General features: G+C 41.1%; 1 protein-coding gene across 1 annotated transcript in view; it reads left to right on the top strand.

Annotated features, from left to right (window-relative positions):
• Positions 1–2,638: 2,638 nt before the first annotated feature.
• LOC140731906 (aurora kinase C-like) overlaps positions 2,639–24,743 on the top strand; it is a 43,275-nt gene continuing 21,170 nt past the window's right edge. Inside the window, exons 1-3 of the mRNA XM_073053874.1 lie at positions 2,639–2,783; positions 2,968–3,106; positions 20,860–20,920. Coding sequence (XP_072909975.1) covers positions 2,739–2,783; positions 2,968–3,106; positions 20,860–20,920 — 245 coding nt within the window. The 5' untranslated portion in view covers positions 2,639–2,738. The remainder of the gene's footprint in view (positions 2,784–2,967; positions 3,107–20,859; positions 20,921–24,743) is intronic.

Here is a 24,743-nt window from a genome sequence, read left to right as displayed (position 1 = left end):
TATGTCAAGAACTTCATCCAGGAAAAGACACCCCATGCCCATAGGGATATACCCCATTGCCAAGATACCCTTTCTGCCGACTACATCTCGATTTTACCAGATTACAGTGCATGTACTGTTATAAGTATTGACTTGTAATTCTTGATGTTGGCTCAAAGTGCTACCGATAGTCTTGTTCTAGATGAGAACTCATTATCAGACCAAACATGGTCTGTCGGCAGCCGATATAGTATATGGCAGACCATTAGGAGCCCCTAGAAGGCTGTCTTGCTGACCCCAAAATTACCTGAGATGGACTTGAATTAAATGTCGAATGCAACTATTGGTCTTTTCTACTTGGAGTGACAGAGGATGAGAGGTGACCTGATAAAGGTGTATAAGATGAGGAGAAGCATTGATCGTGTGGGTAGTCAGAGGCTCTTCCCCAGGGCTGAAATGGTTGCCTCAAGAGGGTACAGTTATAATGTGCTTGGAAGGAGGTACAGAGGAGATGTCAGGGTTACGTTTTATTATGCAAAGAGTGGTGAGTGTGTGGAATGGGCTGCCAGTGACAGTGGTGGAGGCGGAAACAATACGGTCTTTTAAGAGACTCCTGGGTAGGTACAGGAGCTTAGAAAAATAGAGGGCTATGGGCAACCCTAGGTAATTTCTAAAGTAAGTTCATGTTCGGCATAGCATTGTGGGCCGAAAGGCCTGTATGGTGCTGTAGATTTTCTATATTTCTATGTATATCCTGGCACTAGCCAAATCTTTCCAGTTCTTGCATTCGCAGGTGAAGGAGGCCCACCGGGAAGGACAGGAACTGGAAAATGAACATCGAGTCTGCCCAGGAGACTTTGTTCTTGTAATGAACCATCTTAGAAAGAAGCTTGAGCCTTGCTGGAAAGGACCCTACCAAGTGTTACTGACCACTCCGACAGCAGTCAGGTTACAAGGACTTCCGAAATGGACATATCTAGGACACGTCAAACGTGTACATTCATGACTAAACTGTTACTGTAATCTTATCCAAGCCAAACACCTTCCTCTTGCTTTGCTATAGTTATGCTGGGAAAACTAACTCATCTGCCTGCTGGGTGTGTGCAGCAATTCCTCCTCAAGGGAAGATAGGGCTTCCCCTAATGGCCATTCCACTGAACAACAGTGAGACAGTCTGTGCCTTTTCTAATTACACTCAGACTAGTGAGGCTCAGAATTGCACCAGTGATGTGACTGGAGACTGTGCGAGGCACTGCTTTGATAGTTGGTACATTCCGCCCCCCCCCCCCCCGAAAAAGTCATTCAGTGGGGAGGCCAGACATTATGGCCCTCTACCATTGTCAGGTCTGACCAACCAGCAAATACTATCTGCTACTGTAATTTCAAATGTAAATAGACGTACATTCTGGGCAATAGCACTTGTGCCATTTATACAACGGCCAAACCACCACACCCCCTGAACGGAACTCAATGGGTTTGCAGGGAAAGGGCCTACTTGCGGCTCCCAGGAGAGACAGCTAGCCATGGGACACAGAAACTGGGTGGGATGCTATTTTTTGGCTTACCTTGTAACCCACATGTGAATGCTGAAAACCCTGGACCAGCATCCTTTTTCTTATTATTGACCAGTTTATTCTCACGTTTAACTTATTATTCCCTTATCGTCTTTTTAGTTGCTTCTGTTGGTTTTTGAAAGCTTCCCACTAATTTTTGCTATATTATATTCCTTCTCTTTTGCTTTTATACTGTCTTTGACTTCCATTGTCAGCTACAGTTGCTTTTATCACCCTTTAGAGTATATCGTTTGGATGAATCTATTCCGAATTGCTCTCAGAAACTCCAGCCATTGCTGTTCTGCCATCACCCCTTCCAATCAACTTCGGCCAGCTCCTTTCTCTTTCGCAGTGCTACATTAGACAAGCAATCTGACTGTTCAGAAACTGTAAAGCGGTGCAAGTGAGGTTTAGCACCAGGTTTTCAGATGATGTATATAAATTGGAATTGGGGATTGTCAGATTAGGTCTTGTGAGAACACTGGTAATGGTTGTCCACGGCTGGATAGGCACAGCGACACTCGCTGCACCATGCCAGAGTAGAGGCCAAGTGGAGAAGGATGAGGTTACATCCACTCGGAGTGTTAGTACTGTGGTGTTCGAGCATTAACGGTTCTGGATGCTGTATCGTGGTCGGGGAGAGAGCAGCACTTTTTTTAAACAAAATATACTTTATTCAGAAATAAAATTATGTACATTAAACCATTCAATGACTCCCAATCCTTTACAAAAGTTTCCATTCCGGTTTTTACATTTCCACACTTTTTGCCACCCCAGTGGCACTCTGTTATTCCGTATTTACATACACTTGTTGAGGAGTATACCCCTACCCGCGGGAGAAGAACCCTAAACTGAGGGCAGCACTGTTAGTTTGCAGAGTTTGGGATTGAAATACATTTTATGAACGAGCCGCTTCCTGTCGTTCAGGTGTACCGAAACACTGCAAGCCCATTGGCAGATTTATCAACGAAGCAGCCAATGGTAGGTAGGGTTTTATTTCCAGTCGGTGGCAAATACGATTGGAACACGAGTTATCACGTGATGACGTGATTACCCAATCATTGGTGACGTTTTATTTTCCAAGCAACCAATCAAGGAAGGGTTGATGGGGTTTGAACTGAGCGGCGGAGCGGTTGGAGAGCGAGTGTCGGGGGAGGCCGAACAACCGTTCACTCTCCGCGGCCCGCAGTCGCGCCTTGTTCCGGAATGACCTCGAAGGAGAATCACGATCCTCAGCGTCCTGGACTCAAGGTGTGGGAGGAGGGGGCCGAGATGGTGGTGGTGGTGGGGGGGAGTGGATGTGAACGGGTTGGGGGTGGTCACGGGCGGGAGCCGCGATTGGGGTAGGAGGGGTGGAGCACCAGGCGATGAGGGAGATAGGTGGGGAATGGAGTTACGCAGCACTCTCCTTCATCAAGATCTCTCCCTTCCACAGCCTCCGACTCCAGATAGGTTTGGCAGTCCAAAGTACCTCTTGACGAAACAGCTGAGTGGGCCGTGTATTTCTGCATCATCTTCACTATTATCTTTGAGAAACATGTCTAAAGTTTCTACAGTAGCAACACCGGCAACAGGTACAGCATTTCGTGTTTGCTGAGATGACTGGGAACTGCAGGCACAGGACCATTGAATTAACTTTATTCCTTACATTCTTCACATACATGAGTAAAAAATATTTACCTTGCTTCTGAATGCACAAATTAATGGTAATTTGTAATAAATAGTATGTACAGTAAGATATACAATAGGCAATAGGACAGTCAATATAGCTTAGAAATATAATTGTATCAGTGTGAATTAATCATTCTGGTGCCCTGGAAGAAGCTGTCCCGGAGCCTGTTGGTTCTGGCTTTTATGCTATAAAAATGTAGAAAACCTACAGCACAACACAGACCCTTCAGCCCACAAAGCTGTGCCAAACATGTCCTTACCTGAGAAATTACCTAGGGTTACCCATAGTCCTCTATTTTTCTGAGCTCCATATACCTGTCCAGGAGTCTCTTAAAAGACCCTATCGTATCTGCCTCCACCACCGTCGCCGGCAGCCCATTCCACGCACTCACCACTCTCTCTGTGTTTTAAAAAAACAAAACCCTGACATCTCTGTACCTACTTCCAAGCACCTTCAAAACTGTGTCCTCTTGTACTAGCCGACTCTGGCTATCCACACGATCAATGCCTCTCATCCTCCTTTGCTCCAAGGAGTAAAGGCTGAGTTCCCTCAACCTATTCTCCTAAGGCATGCTCCCCTATCCAGGCAACATCCTTGTAAATCTCCTCTGCACCCTTTCTATGCTTTCTACATCCTCCTTATAATGAGGTGACCAGAACTCCAAGTGGGGTCTGACCGGGGTCCTATTTAGCTGCAACATTACCTCTCAGCTCCTAATCTCAATTCCACGATTGATGGCCAATGTATCATATGCCTTCTTAAACATAGAGTCAACCTGCGCAGCAGCTTTGAGTGTCTTATGGACTCAGACCCCAAGATCCTCTGATCCTCCATGCTGCCAAGAGTCTTACCATTAATACTATATTCTGCTATTATATTTGACCACTTCACGCTTATCTGGGTTGAACTCCATTTGCCACTTCTCAGCCCAATTTTGCATCCTATCAATGTCCCATTGTAACCACACTATCCACAACACCCCTAAACTTTGTGGCATCAGCAAATTTACTAACCCATCCCTCCACTTCCTCATCCAGGTCATTTATAACAATCATAAAGAGTAAGGGTTCAAGAATAGATCCATGAGGCACACCACTGGTCACTGACCTCCATGCAGAACATGACCCGCCTACAACCACTCTTTGCCTTCTGTGGGCAAGCCAGTTCTGGATCCACAAAGCAATGTCCCCTTGGATCCCATGCCTCCTTACTTTCTCAAGAAGCCTTGCATGGGGTACCTTGTCAAATGCCTTGCTGAAATCCATATACACTACATCTACGGCTCTACCTTCATCAATGTGTTTAGTCACATCCTCAAAAAATTCAATCAGGCTTGTAAGGCACGACCTGCCTTTGACAAAGTCATGCTGACTATTCCTAATTATATTATGCCTCTCCATATGTTCATAAATTCTGCCTCTCAGTATCTTCTCCATCAACTTACCAACTACTGAAGTAAGACTCACTGGTCTGTAGTTTCCTAGGCTATCTCTACTCCCTTTCTTGAATGATGGAACAACATCCACAACTCTCCAATCCTCTGGAACCTCTCTCGTTCAAAGATCTTTGCCGGAGGTTTAGCAATCTTCCCTTGCTACCACAGTAGCTTGGGGTACATCTCGTCCGGTCCCGGTGACTTACCCAACCTGATACATTGCAGTCCATTCTAATTCATCCCTACAATTGCCAGGATCCTTTTCTGTAGTGAATACTGAAGCAAAGTATTCATTAAATACCTCTGCTGTCTCCTCTGGTTCCATACACACTTCTCCACTGTCACACTTGATTGGTCCTATTCTCTCTGGTCTTATCATCTTGCTCTTAACATACTTATAGAATGTCTTGGGATTTTCCTTAATCCTGTCTGCCAAGGCCTTCTCATGGCCCCTTTTGGCTCTCCTAATTTATTTCTTGAGCTCCTTCCTGACCTATTAAATATTTACATATAGAGTACCTGAAGTCCTTCAGACCTTGTAGATTTTCTCTATACTCTTTCAACCTTATTTACATCTTTCCTTTAGGCAGGTGACCAGAACTGCACACGATACTCCAAATTAGGCATCACAGATGTCTCATACAGCTTAAACATAACCTCCCATCTCCTGGATGTTATGTTTACATACTTTGATTTATAAAGGCTAATGTGCCAAAAGTTTTCTTTATAACCCTATTGATCTGTGACACCACTTCCAATGAATTATAGACATGTATTTCCAGACCCCTTTGTTCTGCTGCAAGCCTGAGTGCCCTACCGTTCACTGTGTAGGAGCTACCCTGGTTGGTCCAACCGAACTGGAAAACCTCACACTGGTCATGTTAAATTCCATCTACCATTTTTCCAGCTGAGCAAGATCCTGCTGCAAGCTTTGGTAGTCTTCCTTGCTGTCCAGTACACCCCCAATTTTGGTGTCAGCCATAAATTTGTTAATCCAGTTAACCATATTATCATTCAGATTGTTGATACAGATGACAAACAACAGTAGACCCAGCACCAATTCCTGCAACACACCACCAGAGGGGCAACCATCTACTTTGGCTTTGGCTTCTCCCACAAAGCCTATGTCTAATCCAATTTACTACCTCATCTTGAATGCCAAGCAACTGAACCTTCTTGACCAACCTCCCATGTCGGACCTTGTCAAATCCTTGCTAAAGTCCATGAAGACAACATCCACTGCCTTACCTTCGTCAACTTTTCTGGTAAGACCATAAGACATGGGAACAAAATTAGACATTCAGCCCATCAAGTCTGCTCTGGCTGATCCCGGATCCCATTCAACCCAATCCACCTGTCTTGCCATATCCTTTGATGCCCTGACCATTCAAGAAACTATCAACTTCCGCTTTAAATATTCCTACGGGCTTGGCATCCACCACAGTCTTTGGCAGAGCATTCCACAGATTCGCTACTCTCTGTTCCTTTGACCAAAATGCATTATCATACATTTTCCATCACTATTCCATCTGCCATTTTTTTGTCCATTCTTCCAGTTTAAGTCCTGCTGCAATTGCATTGCTTCCTCAGCACTATCTACCCCTCCACCTATCATCTGCAAACATTGCTACAAAACCATTATCTAAATCATTGACAAACATTGTGAAAAGAAGAGGTCTCAATACTCATACCGACCTCCATGCAGAACATGACCTGTCTATAACCATTCTTTGCCTTTTGTGGGCAAGCCAGTTCTGGATCCACAAAGCAATGTCCCCTTGGATCCTATGCCTCTTTACTTTCTCAATAGGCCTTGCATGGGGTACCTTATCAACTGCCTTGCTGAAATCCATGTACACTACATCTACTGCTCTTCCTTCAATGTGTTTAGTCACATCCTCAAAAAAAATCAGACTCATAAGGCACAACCGGCCTTTGACAAAGTCATGTTGACTATTCCTAATCATGTTATGTCTCTCCAAATGTTCATAAATCCTGCCTGTCAGGATCTTCTCCATCAGCTTACCAACCACTGGAGTAAGACTCACTGGCCTATAATTTCCTGGGCTATTTCCACTCCCTTTCTTGAATAAGGGAACAACAACCGCAAACCTCCAGTCCTCTGGAACATCTTCCGTCCCCATTGATGATACAAAGATCATCGCGAGAGGCTCAGCACTCTCCTCCCTCGCCTCTCACAGTAGCCTGGGGTACATCTCGTCAGGTTCCGGTGACTTATCCAACTTGATGCTTTCCAAAAGCTCCAGCACATCCTCTTCCCTAATATCTACATGCTCAAGCTTTTCAGTCTGCTGCAAGTCATTCCTACAATCGCCAAGATCCTTTTCCGTAGTGAGTACTGAAGCAAAGTATTCATTAAGTACCTGTGCCATCTCTTCTGGTTCCATACACACTTTTCCACTGTCACACTTGATTCGTCCTATTCTAAAACACCTTATCCTTTTGCTCTTCACCTACTTGCAGAATGCCTTAGGGTTTTCCTGAACCCTGTCTGCCAAGGCCTGTTCATGGCCCTCCTAATTTCATTCTTAAGCTCCTTCCTGCTAGCCTTGTAATCTTCTAGATCTCTATCATTACCTAGTTTTTTGAACCTTTCGTAAGCTCTTTTTTAAGAACTTTTTTTATTGTTTTCAAATAATTACAGAAAGAAGAAAAATATATATACCCTTCCCCCTCCCCTTAGCCCCTCCCCCCAACATCCTTACAGAAAAAAAAGAAAGAAAGAGTGCCTGGATATCGGAAGATCCCCACATGCTCCACGGTGTTCGTAATAACTTTAGTATATATATTTATTTCCCCAAATAACCAATTATTTTATCTTCAGAGCACCTATATATTTAATCCTGTCTTTTGTAAATAAGGGTGCCAAATTTTCAAAAATGTTTCATATTTATCTCTTAAATTATAAGTAATTTTTTCAAGTGGAATACAGCTGGAAATTTAATTCTTCCAACGATCTATACTTAAGTATGCATCCGATTTCCAAGTAACTACAATAGCCTTTTTGGCTACTGCCAGTGCAATTTTTATGAATTCTTTCTGATATTTATTCAATTTGGGTTTCGATTTTATCCCTTCAATATCGCCTAATAAAAATAATATTGGATTATGTGGAAGTTGTGTTCCAATAAAACTCTTAAGTTTGTCCAAAAAGGTTGAATTTTAGAACAAGACCAAGTAGAATGTAAAAAAGTACCAATTTCTTGGTTACATCGGAAACACTGATCAGATAAATTTGGATTTAATTTATTTATTTTTTGTGGTGTAATATATAATTGATGTAAAAAATTATATTGCACTAATCTTAACCGGACATTTATTGTATTTGTCATACTATCAAGACATAGTCTTGACCAATTTGTTTCTTCAGTTTTAATATTCAAGTCACTTTCCCATTTTTGTCTTGACTTATGGACTCCTTGTTTAATTGCATGTTTTTGAATCAAGCTATACATACAAGAAATAAATTTTTTAGTTTTTCCTTTTTGAATTAAAGTTTCTATTTCATTAGATTTCGGCAATAACATTGTTTGACCTAATTTTTCTCTTAAATAAGCCCTTAATTGGAAGTAACAAAAAAGAGTGTTGTTTGATACTTTATATTCTTTAATTGATCAAATGATATTAATATACCTCCTTCAAAACAATCTATATATCTAATCCCTTTTTGAAACTAATTATATAAAAGTTGATTATCCATTGTAAAAGGAATAAGTCTATTTTGAATTAAAGATCTCTTTGCTAATAAAGATTTCTTTGTCTCATCATCAACATTTATCTTATTCCATAAGTCAATCAAATGTTTTAATATAGGAGATTCTTTCTTTTCCCGTATCCATTTAGATTCCCATTTATATATAAAATCTTCTGGTGTATTTTCTCCTATTTTATCTAATTCTATTCTAATCCATGCTGGTCTATCTTTCTCAAAAAAAGATGCAATAAATCTAAGTTGATCTGCTTTATAATAATTCTTAAAATTTGGAAGTTGTAACCCTCCTAGATCAAATTTCCATGTCAATTTTTCCAACGATATTCTTGACATCTTACCTTTCCAAAGAAACTTCCTCACATATTTATTTAACTCTTGAAAAAACTTCTGGGGTAATTGTATTGGTAGTGATTGAAATAAGTATTGTAGTCTAGGGAATATATTCATTTTTACGGTATTTACTCTACCTACTAATGTTATTGGTAATATCATCCATTTATCAAGATCTTCTTGAATTTTTTTCAATAATGGTAAGTAATTTAATTTATATAAGTTCTTTATATCATTATCAACTCTTATACCTAAATATTTTATACCATTTGCCGGCCATCTAAATTGAGTTATTAATCGACATTGACTATAATCTCCTTTAGTAAGAGGTAAAATTTCACTTTTATCCCAATTTATTTTGTAACCTGATATTTTCCCATATTCTTCTAATCTATAGGATAATTTACGCAACGAGTGCAATGGGTTTGTTAAATAAAGCAGAACATCATCAGCAAATAGGTTAATCTTGTATTCTTCCTGATTAACTCTGAAACCCTTAATATCTGGGTCCATTCTAATTAATTCAGCTAATGGTTCTATCGCTAACACAAATAAAGCAGGTGATAATGGACAACCTTGCCTAGTTGATCTTGTTAACTGAAATGGTGTTGAAATTTGACCATTTGTCACTACTTTAGCTGGGATTAATATTTAAGGTTTTAATCCATTTTATAAAAGATACCCCATATCCATATTTTTCCAATACCTTAAATAAAAAATCCCATTCCAATCTATCAAATGCTTTTTCTGCATCTAAAGCAACTGCCACACATTTCCTCCCTCTTTTGAGCCAAATGAATTATACTAAATAACCGAGTTACATTATCTGCTGATTGTCTATTTTTAATAAATCCTGTTTGATCCATATGTATTAATTTTGGTAAGTATTTAGATAATCTGTTAGATAAGATTTTTGCTATTATTTTATAATCAGTGTTTAACAAAGAAATAGGTCTATATGATGTTGGCTTTAAAAGATCTCTTATTTTTTTTTGGCAATACTATTAAAATAGCTGTTGAAAAAGATTCTGGAAGTTTATGCGTTCTTTCCGCTTGATGTATTAACTCCATAAAAGGAGGAATTAATAAATCTTTAAACTTTTTATAAAATTCAGGCGGAAAACCATCTTCTCCTGGAGATTTATTACTTTGAAATGATCCTAGAGCTTCTTCAACCTCTTTTAATGTAAAAGGCATATTTAATCCCTTCTGTTCTTCCGTATTTAATTTTGGAAGAGTTATTTGTGATAAAAACCTTTCTATCTTGACATTATCATTTTGTGATTCTGATTTATACAATTCAGAATAAAAATTCTTGAAAATTTCATTAATTTCTGAAGACATAAGTAATTTTATTTACTCTTGTTCGAATTGCATTTATCGTTTTAGAAGTCTGGTCTGTTTTTAACTGCCATGCAAGGACCTTATGTGATCTTTCACCTAGTTCATAATATCTCTGTTTAGTTCTCATAATTGCTTTTTCTGTTCGATATGTCTGAAGTGTATTATATTGTAACTTATTAATAAGTTGTCTTCGTTTTTCTTCTGTCATATATCTTTGAGATTCTTTTTCTAATTTTGTAATCTCTTTTTCCAATTGATCTATTTCTATCATATATTCCTTCTTAATTCTAGAAGTATAACTTATTATCTGACCTCTCAAATATGCCTTCATTGCTTCCCACAATATAAATTTATGATCAACTGAATGTGAATTTGTATGTAAAAAAAACTGAATCTGCTTTTTCACAAAATCACAAAAATCTTGACATTTTAGTAATATTGAATTAAATCTCCATCTATAAATTGATTCCTCTTTATCTATCATTGTCATGATCAAAGGAGAATGATCTGACAATATTCTCGCTTTATATTCCACATTTTTCACTCTATCTTGCATATTTGTTGATAATAGGAAAAAATCTATCCTTGAATATGTTTTATGTCTATTTGAATAAAATGAATGATCTTTCTTTTGGGTTAATTCTTCTCCATATATCAATCAAATTTAGGTCTTTCATCAATGATAGAGTTAATTTTACTACTTTTGATTTTGTGACAACCTTTGTTGATCTATCTAAAACTGGATCTAGACAAAAGTTAAAATCTCCACCTATTAATATTTTGTCATGTGCGTTAGCCAAATTCAAAAAGACCTCTTGTATAAATTTTACATAATTTTCATTTGGTGCATAAATATTCATAAGAGTCCATAGTTCTGAAAAAAATTGACAATGTATAATTACATATCTCCCCGCCGAATCAATTAATACGTTTTGTATTTTAATTGGTAAATTTTTATTAACCAAAATTGCAACTCCTCTCGCCTTTGAATTAAATGAAGCTGCAATAACATTTCCAACCCAGTCTCTTTTTAATTTCTGATGTTCTATCTCTGTTAAATGTGTTTCTTGTAAAAAAAAAGCTATATCTATTTTCATTTTTTTTTAATGTATGTTAAGATTCTTTTTCTTTTCACCGGTCCATTAAGCCCATTAACATTAAAACTTTAAAAATTCAGTAAATTAGTCATTATTTTCAATTATGTTACTCCAATCTATAATAATACCTAATCTTTCAACTTTTGTGGTATCTTGGGAAATCTTTCTAAAATTCTCCATGTTGCTATGTGTGTCCCCACCGATCATTCAGGCAGAAAGATAGAAGAAAAATAGAGTATAAAGAAAAAAATCAAAATACCCCCCTACTAATGTTGTGGGAAAAAAAGAACACAACATTACCCTCCTCTGTTGTACGGGTCATGGCAATTGCCATGATTACACACGTAAATCCCGCAGTAATCGATCCAAAGCTCCCCAGCCCCCCCGCAACATAAAAAAGTATATATATGAGAAGAAAAATATACTATTCTCAATTAGTATTTCTGATATTTTGCTTTTCTCTCCTATGTCATCCTTAAATGTCCATCACTTCGATTCACTGTCTCTGTCTTCATCTTTAATCCATTACACTTGGAAATCTCTATGTGTAATTAGTAAGTAGTTGGGAGTTTTTGTGCGAACTCCTCCGCATCTCGATAATCGGTAAAAAATCTTTTTTTTCCCTCCTCCAAAAAAATTATCAGTGTTGCTGGGTGACGCATTATAAATTTATAACCCTTTTCCCATAAAACTTTTTTCGCTGGGTTAAATTCCTTCTTTCTCTTCAAAAGGTTATAACTTATATCAGGATAGAAAAGAACTGCCTTCCCTGCTATCATCAATGGCCCGTTTCTCTTTTTGGCACATTGGGCAGCCGCCTTCAGGATCTTTTCTTTATCTTGGTATCTTAAGCATTTTATCAAAATTGATCGTGGATTTTGATCAGCTCGAGGTCTTGACCTTAAGGATCTATGAGCCCTTTCAATTTCAATTAGAGTTTTTCCTTCCATTTCCAATTTTTCGGGGATCCATTTTTGAAAAAAAAATCATTGGATCTTCTCCTTCTATATCTTCTTTAAGTCCAACAATTTTAATATTGTTTTGTCTACTAAAATTTTCAAGCTTATCAATTTTTTCCAACAATTGTTTTTTTTCTGATGTCCAGGCAGTAATATCATCTTCCATTTTATTCATTCTTTCAACCATGTCTTCCGTTGTAGTTTCCAAATCTATAATTCTCTTTTCCATTTTTTCCTGTCTTTTTGTCATTTTCTCAAACATAATCTCCATATTTATCATTTTTTTTTGGATTACTTTTAATGCGTTTAATTTTTCTAATTTACGCATTATTTGCATCAAAGTCTTTTCTATATTTCCAGAAAAACTTTTACCTCCATCTTCGTCTGATTTTTCCAGAGAATCTGAATCTACCTCAGATTCACTTTCACTTTCGGTTTCAATCGTAACTGGGATTTGTAGTTCTGGTTGCTCTCGTTTGCGCATGCTCCTTCCTTCACGTTTGCGCAGTTCTCGTTGGTCTTTTTCTTTAGAAATGGTCGATGTTGCCGCAGTTTCCTGTTCTGTGTCGCCGGAGGTATAATGTACCTGAGCCCGCGGTTCTTTGGCAGAAGTGGGCCTTGATTCTGTTGCAACTTGCGTTGCCTTCACAGTAGTAGTTTTCTTCATCTTCTGTTTGTGAGGCATAACTTGAAACAATCCAGAGTAGTTTATGAGTAACTTTTAGAAAGTATTGACTAACTTTTCTTCACTTAAACATTAATTTACTGATCTTTTTATGGGAGAGCTGGGTTCCAGCGTCTCGATCCTACGTCATCACGTGACGTCCCCCCAAGCTCTTCTTCTTGACTAGATTTACAACAACCTTTGTACACCACAGTTCCTGTACCCTACCACCCGTCCCCTGCCTCATTGGAACCTACCTATGCAGAACTCCACGCAAATATCCCCTGAACATTTGCCCCATTTCTTCTGTACGCTTCCCTGAGAACATCTGTTTCCAATTTATGCTTCCAAGTTGCTGCCTGATAGCCTCATATTTCCCTTTTACTACAATTAAACGCTTTCCTAACTTGTCTGTTCCTATCCCTCTCCAGTGCTATGGTAAAGGAGATAGACTTGTGATCACTATCTCAAATGTTTTCTCACTGAGAGACCTGACACCTGACCAGGTTCATTTCCCAATACCAGATCAAATACAGTCTCTCCTTTTGTAGGCTTATCTGCATATTGTGTCAAGAAACCTTCCTGAACACACCTAACAAACTCCACCCCATCTAAACCCCTCTCTAGGGACATGCTAATTGATATTTGGGAAATAAAAATCTCCCACCACAATAACCCTGTTATACCTTTCCAGAATCTGTCTCCCTATCTGCTCCTCTGCTCTGCCTGCATTTGTACCCAGTCATTTGCTTGTCCTTCCTTACATTCATCATCTACTTGTAAACCTGCTGACTCATCCTCAGCACTATGATACTTGTTCCCATCCCCCTGCCATATTAGTTTAAACCACTCCCAACAGCTCTAGCAAACCTGCCTGCAAGGATATTGGTCACCCTCAGATTCAAGTGCAACCCAACCCTTTCGTACAGGTCACATCTACCCCAGAAGAGATCCCAATTATCCAGAAATCTGAATCCCTGTCCCCGCTCCAGTTCTTCGGCCACACATTTATCTGCCACCTCATTCTATTCCTATCCTCACAGTCAGCAATCCCAAGGTTACTACCCTTGATTCCTTCCTAACTCCCTGGATTCTGTGTTCAGGACCATCTTCCTTTTTCTGGCTATCTTGTTGTACCGCGACTTCTGGCTTCTCAGAAACATCAAGGGCCCTGGCACCTGGGAGGCAAACTACCACCTGTGTTTCTTTATCATGTCCCCAGAATCGCTTATGTCCCCCTAACTATAGAGTCCCCTATTACTGCTGCCATCCTCGTTAGTTTCCTACCCTTCTGAACGTCAAGGCCAGACTCAGTGCCAAAGGCATGGCCACTGTTGCTTCCCCCAGGTAGGTTATCATCTTCTTACTCCCCACAGTACTCAAAATGGCATACTTAATTGTTGAGGGGGACAGTTCCAGGGGTGCTTTCCACTATCTGATGTTGTCCTTTTCTCTCCTGTAGCCTTGGGGTGACTACCTTCCTATAGCTCCTGTCTATCACCTCTTCACGTTCCCTAACAAGCCGAAAATCATCAAGCTGCAGCTCCAGTTCCTTAACATGGTCTCCAAGAAGCTGCATCTCGATGCACTTGGTGCAGATGTGGTCATTGGGGAGGCTGGTAGTCTCCCAGAAATCCCACATCTTATACCCAGAGCAGAACACTTGACCTTAGACATAACCCCTTCCTAACTTACTTTAAAAAATTATAAGATTGGTTAGACCCGACCTACCACACACAAAGCCATGCTGACTATCCTTAATCAGACCATGTATATCCAAATACTATAACCATATAACAATTACAGCACAGAAATGGGACATCTCGGCCCTTCTAGTCCGTGCCGAACACTTACTCTCACCTAGTCCCACCGACCTGCATTCAGCCCATAACCCTCCATTCCTTTCCTGTCCATATACCTATCCAATTTTTATTTAAATGACAATATTGAACCTGCCTCTACCAGTTCTACTGGAAGCTCGTTCTACACAACTACCACCCTCTGAGTAAAGACGTTCCCCCTCCTGTTAGCCCTAGACTTCTGCCCCTTAACTCTCAACTCATGTCCTCTTGTTTGAATCTCCCCTACTCTCAATGGAAAATGCCTATCCACTCAACTCTATCTATCCCCCCTCATAATTTTAAATATCTCTATCAAGTTCCCCCTCAACCTTCTATGCTTCAAAGAATAAAGACCTAACTTGTTCAACCTTTCTCTGTAACTTGGGTGCTGAAACCCAGGTAACATTCTAGTAAATCTCCTCTGTACTCTCTCTATTTTATTGACATCTTTCCAATAATCTAGTGACCAGAACTGTACACAATACTCCAAATTTGGCCTCACCAGTGCCTTGTACAATTTTAACATTACATCCCAACTCCTATACTCAATGCTCTGATTTATAAAGACCAGCATAACAAAAGCTTTCTTCACCACCCTATCCACATGAGATTCCACCTTCAGGGAACTATGCACCATTATTCCTAGATCACTCTGTTCTACCGCATTCCTCAATGCCCTACCATTTACCATGTATGTCCTATTTTGATTAGTCCTACCAAAATGTAGCACCTCACACTTATCAGCATTAAACTCCGTCTGCCATCGTACAGCCCACTCTCTTTATTGGCCTAAATCTCTCTGCAAGCTTTGAAAACCTACTTCATTATCCACAACACCACATATCTCAGTATCATCTGCATACTTACTAATCCAATTTATCACCCCGTCATCCAGATCATTAATGTATATGACAAACAACATTGAACCCAGTACAGATCCCTGAGGCACACCACTGGTCACTGGCCTCCAACCTGACAAACAGTTATTCACCACTATTGTCTGGCATCTCTCATCTAGCCACTGTTGAATCCATTTTACTACTTCAATATAAATACCTAATGATTGAACCTTCCTAACTTACCTTCCATGTGGAACCTTGTCAAAGGCCTTACTGAAGTCCATATAGACAACATCCACTGCTTTACCCTCGTCAACTTTCCTAGTAACCTCTTCAAAAAATTCAATAAGATTTGTCAAACATGACCTTCCCCACACAAATCCATGTTGACTGTTTCTAATCAGTCCCTGTCTATCCAGATAATTATATATACCACCTCTAAGAATACTTTCCATTAATTTACCACCACTGACGTCAAACTTACAGGCCTATAATTGCTAGGTTTACTCTTAGAACCCTTTTTAAACAATGGAACCACATGAGCAATATGCCGATCCTTCGGCACCATCTCCATTTCTAATGACATTTGAAATATTTCTGTCAGAGCCCCTGCTATTTCTACACTAACTTCCCTCAAGGTCCTAGGGAATATCCTGTCAGAACCCGGAGATTTATTCACTTTTATATTCCTTAAAAGTTCCAGTACTTTCTCCTCTTTAATTGTCATAGTTTCCATAACTTACCTACTTGTTTCCCTTACCTTATGCAATTCAATATCTTTCTCCTTAGTGAATACCGAAGAAAAGAAATTGTTCAAAATCTCCCCCATCTCTTTTGGCTCCACACATAGCTGTCCACTCTGATTCTCCAAGGGACCAATTTTATCCCTCACTATCCTTTTGCTATTAATATAACTGTAGAAACCCTTCGGATTTATTTTCACTTTACTTGCAAAAGCAACCTCGTATCTTTTAGCTTTTCTAATTTCTATCTTAAGATTCTTTTTACATTCTTTATATTCCTCGAGTACCTCATTTACTCCATGCTATCTATATTTATTGTAGATATCTCTCTTTTTCCTAACCAAGTTTCCAATATCCCTTGAAAACCATGGCTGTCTCCAACTTTTAACCTTTCCTTTCAACCTAACAGGAACATAAAGATTCTGTACCCTCAAAATTTCTCCTTTAAATGACCACCATTTCTCTATCACATCCTTCCCATAAAACAAATTGTCCCAATCCACTCCTTCTAAATCCTTTCGCATCTCCTCAAAGTTAGCCTTTCTCCAATCAAAAATCTCAACCCTGGGTCCAGTCCTATCCTTCTCCAGAATTATATTGAAACTAATGGCATTGTGATCACTGGACCCGAAGTGCTCCCCAACACATACCTCTGTCACCAGACCTATCTCATTCCCCAACAGGAGATCCAACACTGCCCCTTCTCTAGTTGGTATCTCTATGTATTGCTGCAAAAAACTATCCTGCACACATTTTACAAACTCCAAACCATCCATCCCTTTTACAGTATGGGCTTCCCAGTCTATGTGTGGAAAATTAAAATCTCCCACAATCACAATCTTGTGCTTACTACAAATATCTGCTATCTCCTTACGAATTTGCTCCTCCAATTCTCATTCCTCATTAGGTGGTCTATAATACACCCCTTTAAGTGTTACTACACCTTTCCCATTCCTCAATTCACCCTAAATTGTCTCCCTAGACGAGCCCTCTAATCTATCCTGCCAAAGCACCGCTATAATATTTTCTCTGACAAGCAACGCAACACCTCCCCCTCTTGCCCCTCCGATTCTATCACACCTGAAGCAACGAAATCCAGGAATATTTAGTTGCCGATCACATCCCTCCTGCAACCATGTTTCACTAATAGCTACAACATATTTCCAGGTATCAATCCATGCTCTAAGCTCATCCATCTTTCTTACAATGCTCTGAGCATTAAAATAGATGCATTTAAGAAATTCTCCACCTCTTACTCTCTGTTTATCCCTAACGGTGCAAACAACTTTATTATCTTTTTCTTCCTTCTCCCATACATCTTTGGTCTGAGCACACCCCTTCTCTATCACCTGCCTATCCTCCCTCACACACTGTCTACTTGCTTTCTCTATTTGTGAACTAACCTTCTCTCCCCTAGTCTCTTCAATCTGATTCCCACCCCACCCCAACCATTCTGGTTTGAAGTCTGCCCAGTAGCCTTAACAAATCTTCCTGCCAGGATATTGGTCCTCCTAGGATTCAAGTGTAACCCGTCCTTTTTGTACAGGTTACACCTGCCCCAAAAGAGGTCCCAATGATCCAGAATCTTGAATCCCTGCCCCCTGCTCCAATCCCTCAGCCACGCATTTATCCTCCACCTCATTCCATTCCTACTCTCACTGTTGCGTGGCACAGGCAGTAATCCCGAGATTACTACCTTTGCGGTCCTTCTTCTCAACTCCCTTCCTAACTCCCTACATTCTCCTTTCAGGACCTCTTCTCTTTTCCTACCTATGTCATTGGTACCTATATGTACCACGACCTCTGGCTCTTCACCCTCCCTCTTCAGGATATCTTGGATGCGATCAGAAACATCCCGGACCCTGGCACCAGGGAGGCAAACTACCATCCGGGTCTCCTGATCGCGTCCACAGAATCACCTGTCTGACCCCCTAACTATCGAGTCCCCTATCAGCACTGCCTTCCTCTTCCTTTCCTTACCCTTCTGAGCTACAGGGCCGGACTCTGTGCCAGAGGCACGGCCACTGCTGCTTCCCCCGGGTCGGCTGTCCCCCCCAACAGTACTCAAACAGGAGAACTTATTGTCAAGGGGTACAGCCACTGGGGTACTCTCTGGTACCTGACTCTTCCCCTTCCCCCTCCTAACCGTGACCCACTTGTCTGCCTCCCATGGTCCCGGTGTGACCACCTGCCTGTAACTCCTCTCTATCAACTCCTCACTCTCCCTGACCAGACGAAGATCATCGAGCTGCAGCTCCAGTTCCCTAACACGGTCTCTTAGGAGCTGCAGCTCGGTGCACCTGGCGCAGATGTGGACGTCCGGGAGGCTAGGAGAGTCCAGGACCTCCCACATCCGACACTGAGAACAACAAGCTGCCCTCACTCATAATTCCCCCTTTCCTCAAATAACAGGAAAAACTGAAACCTAAGCCTACCTTGCCTCACCCGCTTCCGCCTAAGCCCGTTGAGCCAAAGCCCTTAAGCCTTCACTCTGCTTCCAGCTCACTCTGCTGCCTGCTGTATAAGGCTGGGTACCTTTTAAATCTTCCGCGCTTCACTGCCCGACGTCACCCGCCTGCTCAGTCCCGCCTCTCTTAACTCCGATGAGAAGAAGAAAAAATCAAAATGGGTCCCACCACACTCCTGTTCCGATTCTCAGACTTCCTTCTCCAAATTCTCATACCAAATACTCATACATCTGGTCCCTGAAAATACCTTCCAATAACTTTCCCACTACTGATGTCAACCTATAATTCCCTGGTTTATTTTTTAGAGCCTTTCTTAAACAACATTGGCTGTCCTCCAATCCTCTGGTACTTCACCTCTGCTAGGGCCCTTGCAATTTCTATACTTGTCTCCCATAGGGTCTGAGGGAACACCTTGTATTCTGGGGAATTATCCACCCTAATTTGTCTCAAAACAGCAAACACCTCCTCTGTAATCTGTATAGAGTCCATGAATTTGAAGCTGTTTTGTCGCAATTTTACAGATTCGCTGTCCATCTCCTGAATGAATACAGATGCAAAAAATGCATTTAAGATCTCCTCCATCTCTTTGGCTTCACGCGTGGATTACCATATGGGTCTTCCAGGGGACCAATTTTGTCCCTTGCAATCCTTTTGCTCCTAACATAACTGTAGGGGTTACCTTCTGCTGAGACAACCTCATGCCTTCTTTTAGCTCTCCTAATTTCCTTAAGTGTTCTCTTGCACATCTCATACTCCATAAGCACCTTATTTGTTACTACTGACCTATACCTGCAATGCATCTCCATTTTATTAGCCAGAGCCTCAAAATTTATTGAAAACCAAGCTTCCCTAGACCTGTTAGCTTTACCTTTTATTCTGACAGGCACATACAAGTTTGTACTCTCAAAACTAAAAAGTAACTTTGGTTATTTTCTCTGGAGTGGTGGAGACTGAGGAAAGATCTGATAGATTTAAGACTGAAAGGCATAGACAGTAAGTAGATTTCTCCCAGGGATGAAGTGCTAATACCAGAGAGTGTGCATTTTAGGTGAGATAGGGTAAGTTTAAAGGGGATGTGTGGGACATCCCCTTTATTTTTGTGGCAGGTGCTTGGAATGCTGCTGGAGGCATTTAAGAGTGTGATTGAGTGCTAATGGAGGGTTATGGACATAGTGTACACAGAAGAGAGTAGTTGAGCATTGTTTGCCACATCAAGCATGGATCAAAGTGCCTGTTGTGCTGTACTGTGTTACAGATGTGTTTGATATAGTTAATTGTGAACCAACAGAATCTTCATAACGTGGAATTTTGAAGTTTCACAGGTGTAGGAGTGGCACGTCCAGAGCGTGAGGTGGAAGTGACATTTCAATTCCAGAGGCTGCATTCTGCTTGGAGAACCATGTTCGGTTCTGGGCCGTATAGCTTGGGAGAGACTGTAGATTCAGAACAGTGTTATTGGAATTAATGGGGCTGCATAAACCCTTGAATGTTAAGACGATTAAAAGGCAATCTAATTGTGAAACATTTGAAGTGGTTAAGCAATGTAACATTATTTCTAAAAGTGTCTGACTGGAAGAATTGAGTTAAGTTTAAGATATCTAAATTGGATTATTGTCAATATCTCAATACACAATCTCTTAGGATTGTCAATAAGCATCCTTCGTGCAGTGCTGGATCAACTGTACCTTGGGCTATAAATGTTGTCACTGCCACTGCATGTGGATTTAGACCATATTGTTATCTTGCAACAAAGCACATTTGTAAACATTCATATCTAATCATTTTCTGCAGTAACTTAACTATTTGAGTAGTGTGACTATTTTTCACGATGCGCAGGGTATTTATGTGTCAGTTGGTTAAGTGGTAGTGATGCTGATCTCTTGCAGTGTTATTAATCACTGTGATTAACTACCTTATAACTTGACAGCCCTCATCCCCTCCACAATCTTTTGCAGTTCTGGGGTGTGGCTTGTCTCTAGACCCTGGCACCAAGCAGCAACTCTTTCAATAACAATGAATCCCTGGCTTACTGCTAACAAAGGGATTTTGAGCATCTTGTTAGTATATAGTAAGACTATATTTCCCCTGCAAACTTTTCCATTTTCCCTTTAAAGGAAATATTATACTGCAAATCATGAAATGTCTTGTAGAACACAAAGTAGAAATTAGCCTGATGCCTAAGGTTTCATTTTTTTTCTATAGCTTTAGGATCTGGAGTTCAAAGAGTTGCTACAGCACATGAAAGCCAGGAGCAGGTGGTTAAGTAAGTATTTCACTTTGCCTGATGCGTTGAGTTGAGATTTCTTTTCTGGATCTGCACTTCTACACACAATTGAGATGGAAAGAACCATAGAACACTACAGCACAGAAACAGGCCTTTTGGCCCTTCTTGGCTGTGCCGAACCATTTTTCTGCCTAGTCCCACTGACCTGCACCTGGCCCATATCCCTCCATACCCCTCTCATCCATATACCTGTCCAAGTTTTTCTTAAATGTTAAAAGTGAACCTGTGTTTACTACATCTGGCAGCTCATTCCATGCTCCCACCACTCTCTGTGGGAAGAAGCCCCCCCCTAATGTTCCCTTTAAACTTTTCCCCCTTTACCCTTAATACATGTCCTCTGGTTTTTTTTCTCCCCTCGCCTCAGTGGAAAAAGCCTGCTTGCATTCACTCTATCTATACCCATCATAATTTTATATACCTCTATCAAGTCTCCCCTCATTCTTCTACGCTCCAGGCGATAAAGTTCTAACCTATTCAACCTTTCTCTGTAACTCAGTTTCTCAAGTCTCGGCAACATCCTTGTAAACTTTCTCTGCACTCTTTCAACCTTTTTAATATCCTTCCTGTAATTAGGTGACCAAAACTACAGACAATACTCCAAATTCGGCCTCACCAATGCCTTATACAACCTCACCATAACATTCCAACTCTTACACTCAATACTTTGATACCAATGTACCAAAAGCTCTCTTTACAACCCTATCTACCTGTGACGCCACTTTTAGGGAATTTTGTATCTGTACTCCCAGATCCCTCTGTTCTACTGCACTCCTCAGTGTCCTACCATTTACCTTGTATGTTCTACCTTGGTTTTTCCTTCCAAAGTGCAATACCTCACACTTGTCTGTATTAAACTCCATCTGCCATTTTTCAGCCCATTTTTCCAGCTGGTCCATATCCCTCGACAAGCTTTGAAAACCTTCCTCACTGTCCACTACACCTCCAATCTTTGTGTCATCAGCAAATTTGCTGATTCAATTTGCCACATTATCACCCAGATCATTGATATAGATGACAAATAACAATGGACCCAGCACTGATCCCTGTGGCACACCACTAGTCACAGACCTCCACTCAGAGAAGCAATCATCCACTACCACTCTCTGGCTTCTCCCATTGAGCCAATGTCTAATCCAATTTACTACCTCTCCATGTACACCTAGCGACTGAATCTTCCTAACTAACCTCCCATGCGGGACCTTGTCAAAGGCCTTACTGAAGTCCATGTAGACAACATCCACTGCCTTCCCTTCATCCACTTTCCTTGTAACTTCCTCAAAAAACTCTAATAGATTTGTTAAACATGACCTACCATGCACAAAGCCATGTTGACTCTCCCTAATAAGTCCCTGTCTATCTAAATACTCGTAGATCCTGTCTCTTAGCACTCCTTCCAATAATTTACCTTAGTAAATACAGGTGCAAAAAGCCCATTTAAGATCTCCCCCATTTCTTTTGGTTCCATATTTAGCCAACCACTCTGATCTTCCTTTACTATCCTTTTGCTCTTAATATACTTGTAGAAGCTCTGGATTATCCTTCACCTTGACTGCCAAACCTACCTCATGTCTTCTTTTAGCCCTGATTTCTTATGGTTTTTTTTGCACGTTTTATACTCAAGTACCTTATTTGCTCCCTGTTTCCTATACATGTCATACATCTCTCTCTTCTTTATCAGAGTTCCAATATCCCTAGAGAACCAGGGTTCCTTATCCTTATTCACTTTGCCTTTAATCCTGACTGGAACATGCAAACTCTGCACTCTCAAAATTTCTCCTTTGAAGGCCTCCCACTTACCAACGACATCCTTGCCAGAGAACAACCTGTCCCAATCCACACTTTTTAGATCCTTTCTCATTTCTTCAAATTTGGCCTTTTTCCAGTTTAGAACCTCAACCTGAGGACCAGATCTATCTTTATCCATGATCAAGTATAAACTAATGGTGTTGTGATCACTGGAACCCTACACACACTTCTGTCACCTGTCCTAACTCATTTCCTAATAGATCTACTATTGTATCCTCTCTGGTTGGTACCTCTGTATATTGATTTAGAAAACTTTCCTAAAATTTAGGAAATTTTACAAACTCTCACCCATCTAGACCTTTAACAGTATGGGAGTCCCAATCAGTATGTGGAAAATTAAAATCCCCTACTATCACAACTTTGTTTCCTGCAATTGTCTGCTACCTCTCTGCAGATTTGCTCCTCCAGTTCTCGCTGACTATTGGGTGGTCTATAATACAACCCCATTAATGTGGTCATACCTTTCCTGTTTCTCAGCTCCACCCATATGGCCTCAGTAGACAAGCCCTCTAATCTGTCCTGCCTGAGCACTGCTGTAACATTCTCCCTGACTAGCAATGCCACCCCCCCCACCCTTCATCCCTCTGCCTCTATCACATCTGAAACATTGGAACCCTGGAACACTAAACTGCTAGTCCTGCCCCTCCTGTAGCCAAGTTTCACTAATGGCTACAATGTCATAATTCCACGTGTCAATCCTTGCCTTAGCTTGTCAGCCTTCCCCACAATACTCCTCACATTGAAATAGTCACACCTCAGAAGGTTATTACCACCACACACAAACCTTCTATTTGTGACTTCACATGAAGCTGTAACATCATTTATTTTCACCCCCGCTCCACTATCTACTCTGTCACTCTGGTTCCCATCCCCCTGCAAATCTAGTTTAAACCACACACCCCTCCCCGCCCAATTTCACTAACAAACCTCCCTGCAAGGATATTGGTCCCCTTGTAGTTCAGGTGTAACCCATCTCTCTTGTACAGGTCCCACCTGCCCCAGACGAGGTCCCAATGATCCTGAAATCTGAAACCCTGCCCCCCCCTACCGTGGTTCCTCAGCCACGTGTTCATCCTCCAGAGCATCCTACTCTTACCCTCACTGGCACGTGGCACTGGTAGCAATCCTGAGATTACCACCCTCGAGGTCCTTCTTTTTAACTTCCTACCAAGCTTTCTATACTCACTCTTCAGGACCTCCTCACTCCTTCTTCCTACGTCGTTGATACTGACGTGTACCATGACATCTGGCTGCTCACCCTCCCATTTCAGAATGCTGTGAACGCGATCAGAGACATTCCTGACCCTGGCACCCGGGAGGCAACAAATCATCTGGGAGTCTCTGTTGCGACCACAGAATCTCCTGTCTGTACCTCTAACTATCGAGTCCCCTATCACCATTGCTCTCCTCTTCTTCCCCCCTCCCTTCTGCACTGCAGAACCAGACTCAGTGCCAGAGATCCGGCTGCCGCAGCTTGTCCCAGGTAAGTCATCTCCCCCCCCCACCCAACAGTATCCAAATCGGTATACTTGTTGTTGAGGGGAATGTTCACAGGGGAACCCTGCTTTACCTGTCCTTTCCCCTTCCCTCGCCTGACGGTAACCCAATTACCTGTGCGCTGCTCATTTGGCGTAACTGCCTCCCTGTAGCTACTATCTATAAACTCCTCATTCTCCCGAATGATCCAGAGATCATCCAGCTCCTGCTCCAGTTCCCTAAAGCGCTTTGTTAGGAACTGCAGCTGGATGCACTTCTTGCAGGTGTTGTCGGGACACCGGAGTCTCCCTGACTTCCCACATCCTGCAAGAGGAACATTCTAGCATCCTGCCTGGCATTCTCTCTATTCTAAACAAACAAAACTAAACTTAGCAAACCTACCCTCGCCTCTGCCTGTTCACACCAAAGCATGTTGAGCCAAAGCCGTCCCACTCTGACTCAGTCCACTCCTATGATGGCCGCTGTATATTACGGTTTTTTTAAACCTTTGGCATGCTGT

This window comes from Hemitrygon akajei, chromosome 8 (assembly GCF_048418815.1).
Source record: "Hemitrygon akajei chromosome 8, sHemAka1.3, whole genome shotgun sequence".
Classification (NCBI taxonomy): domain Eukaryota; kingdom Metazoa; phylum Chordata; class Chondrichthyes; order Myliobatiformes; family Dasyatidae; genus Hemitrygon; species Hemitrygon akajei.
Note: the sequence above shows the minus strand (reverse complement) of the source record. Positions and strands in the feature narration are given on the sequence as shown.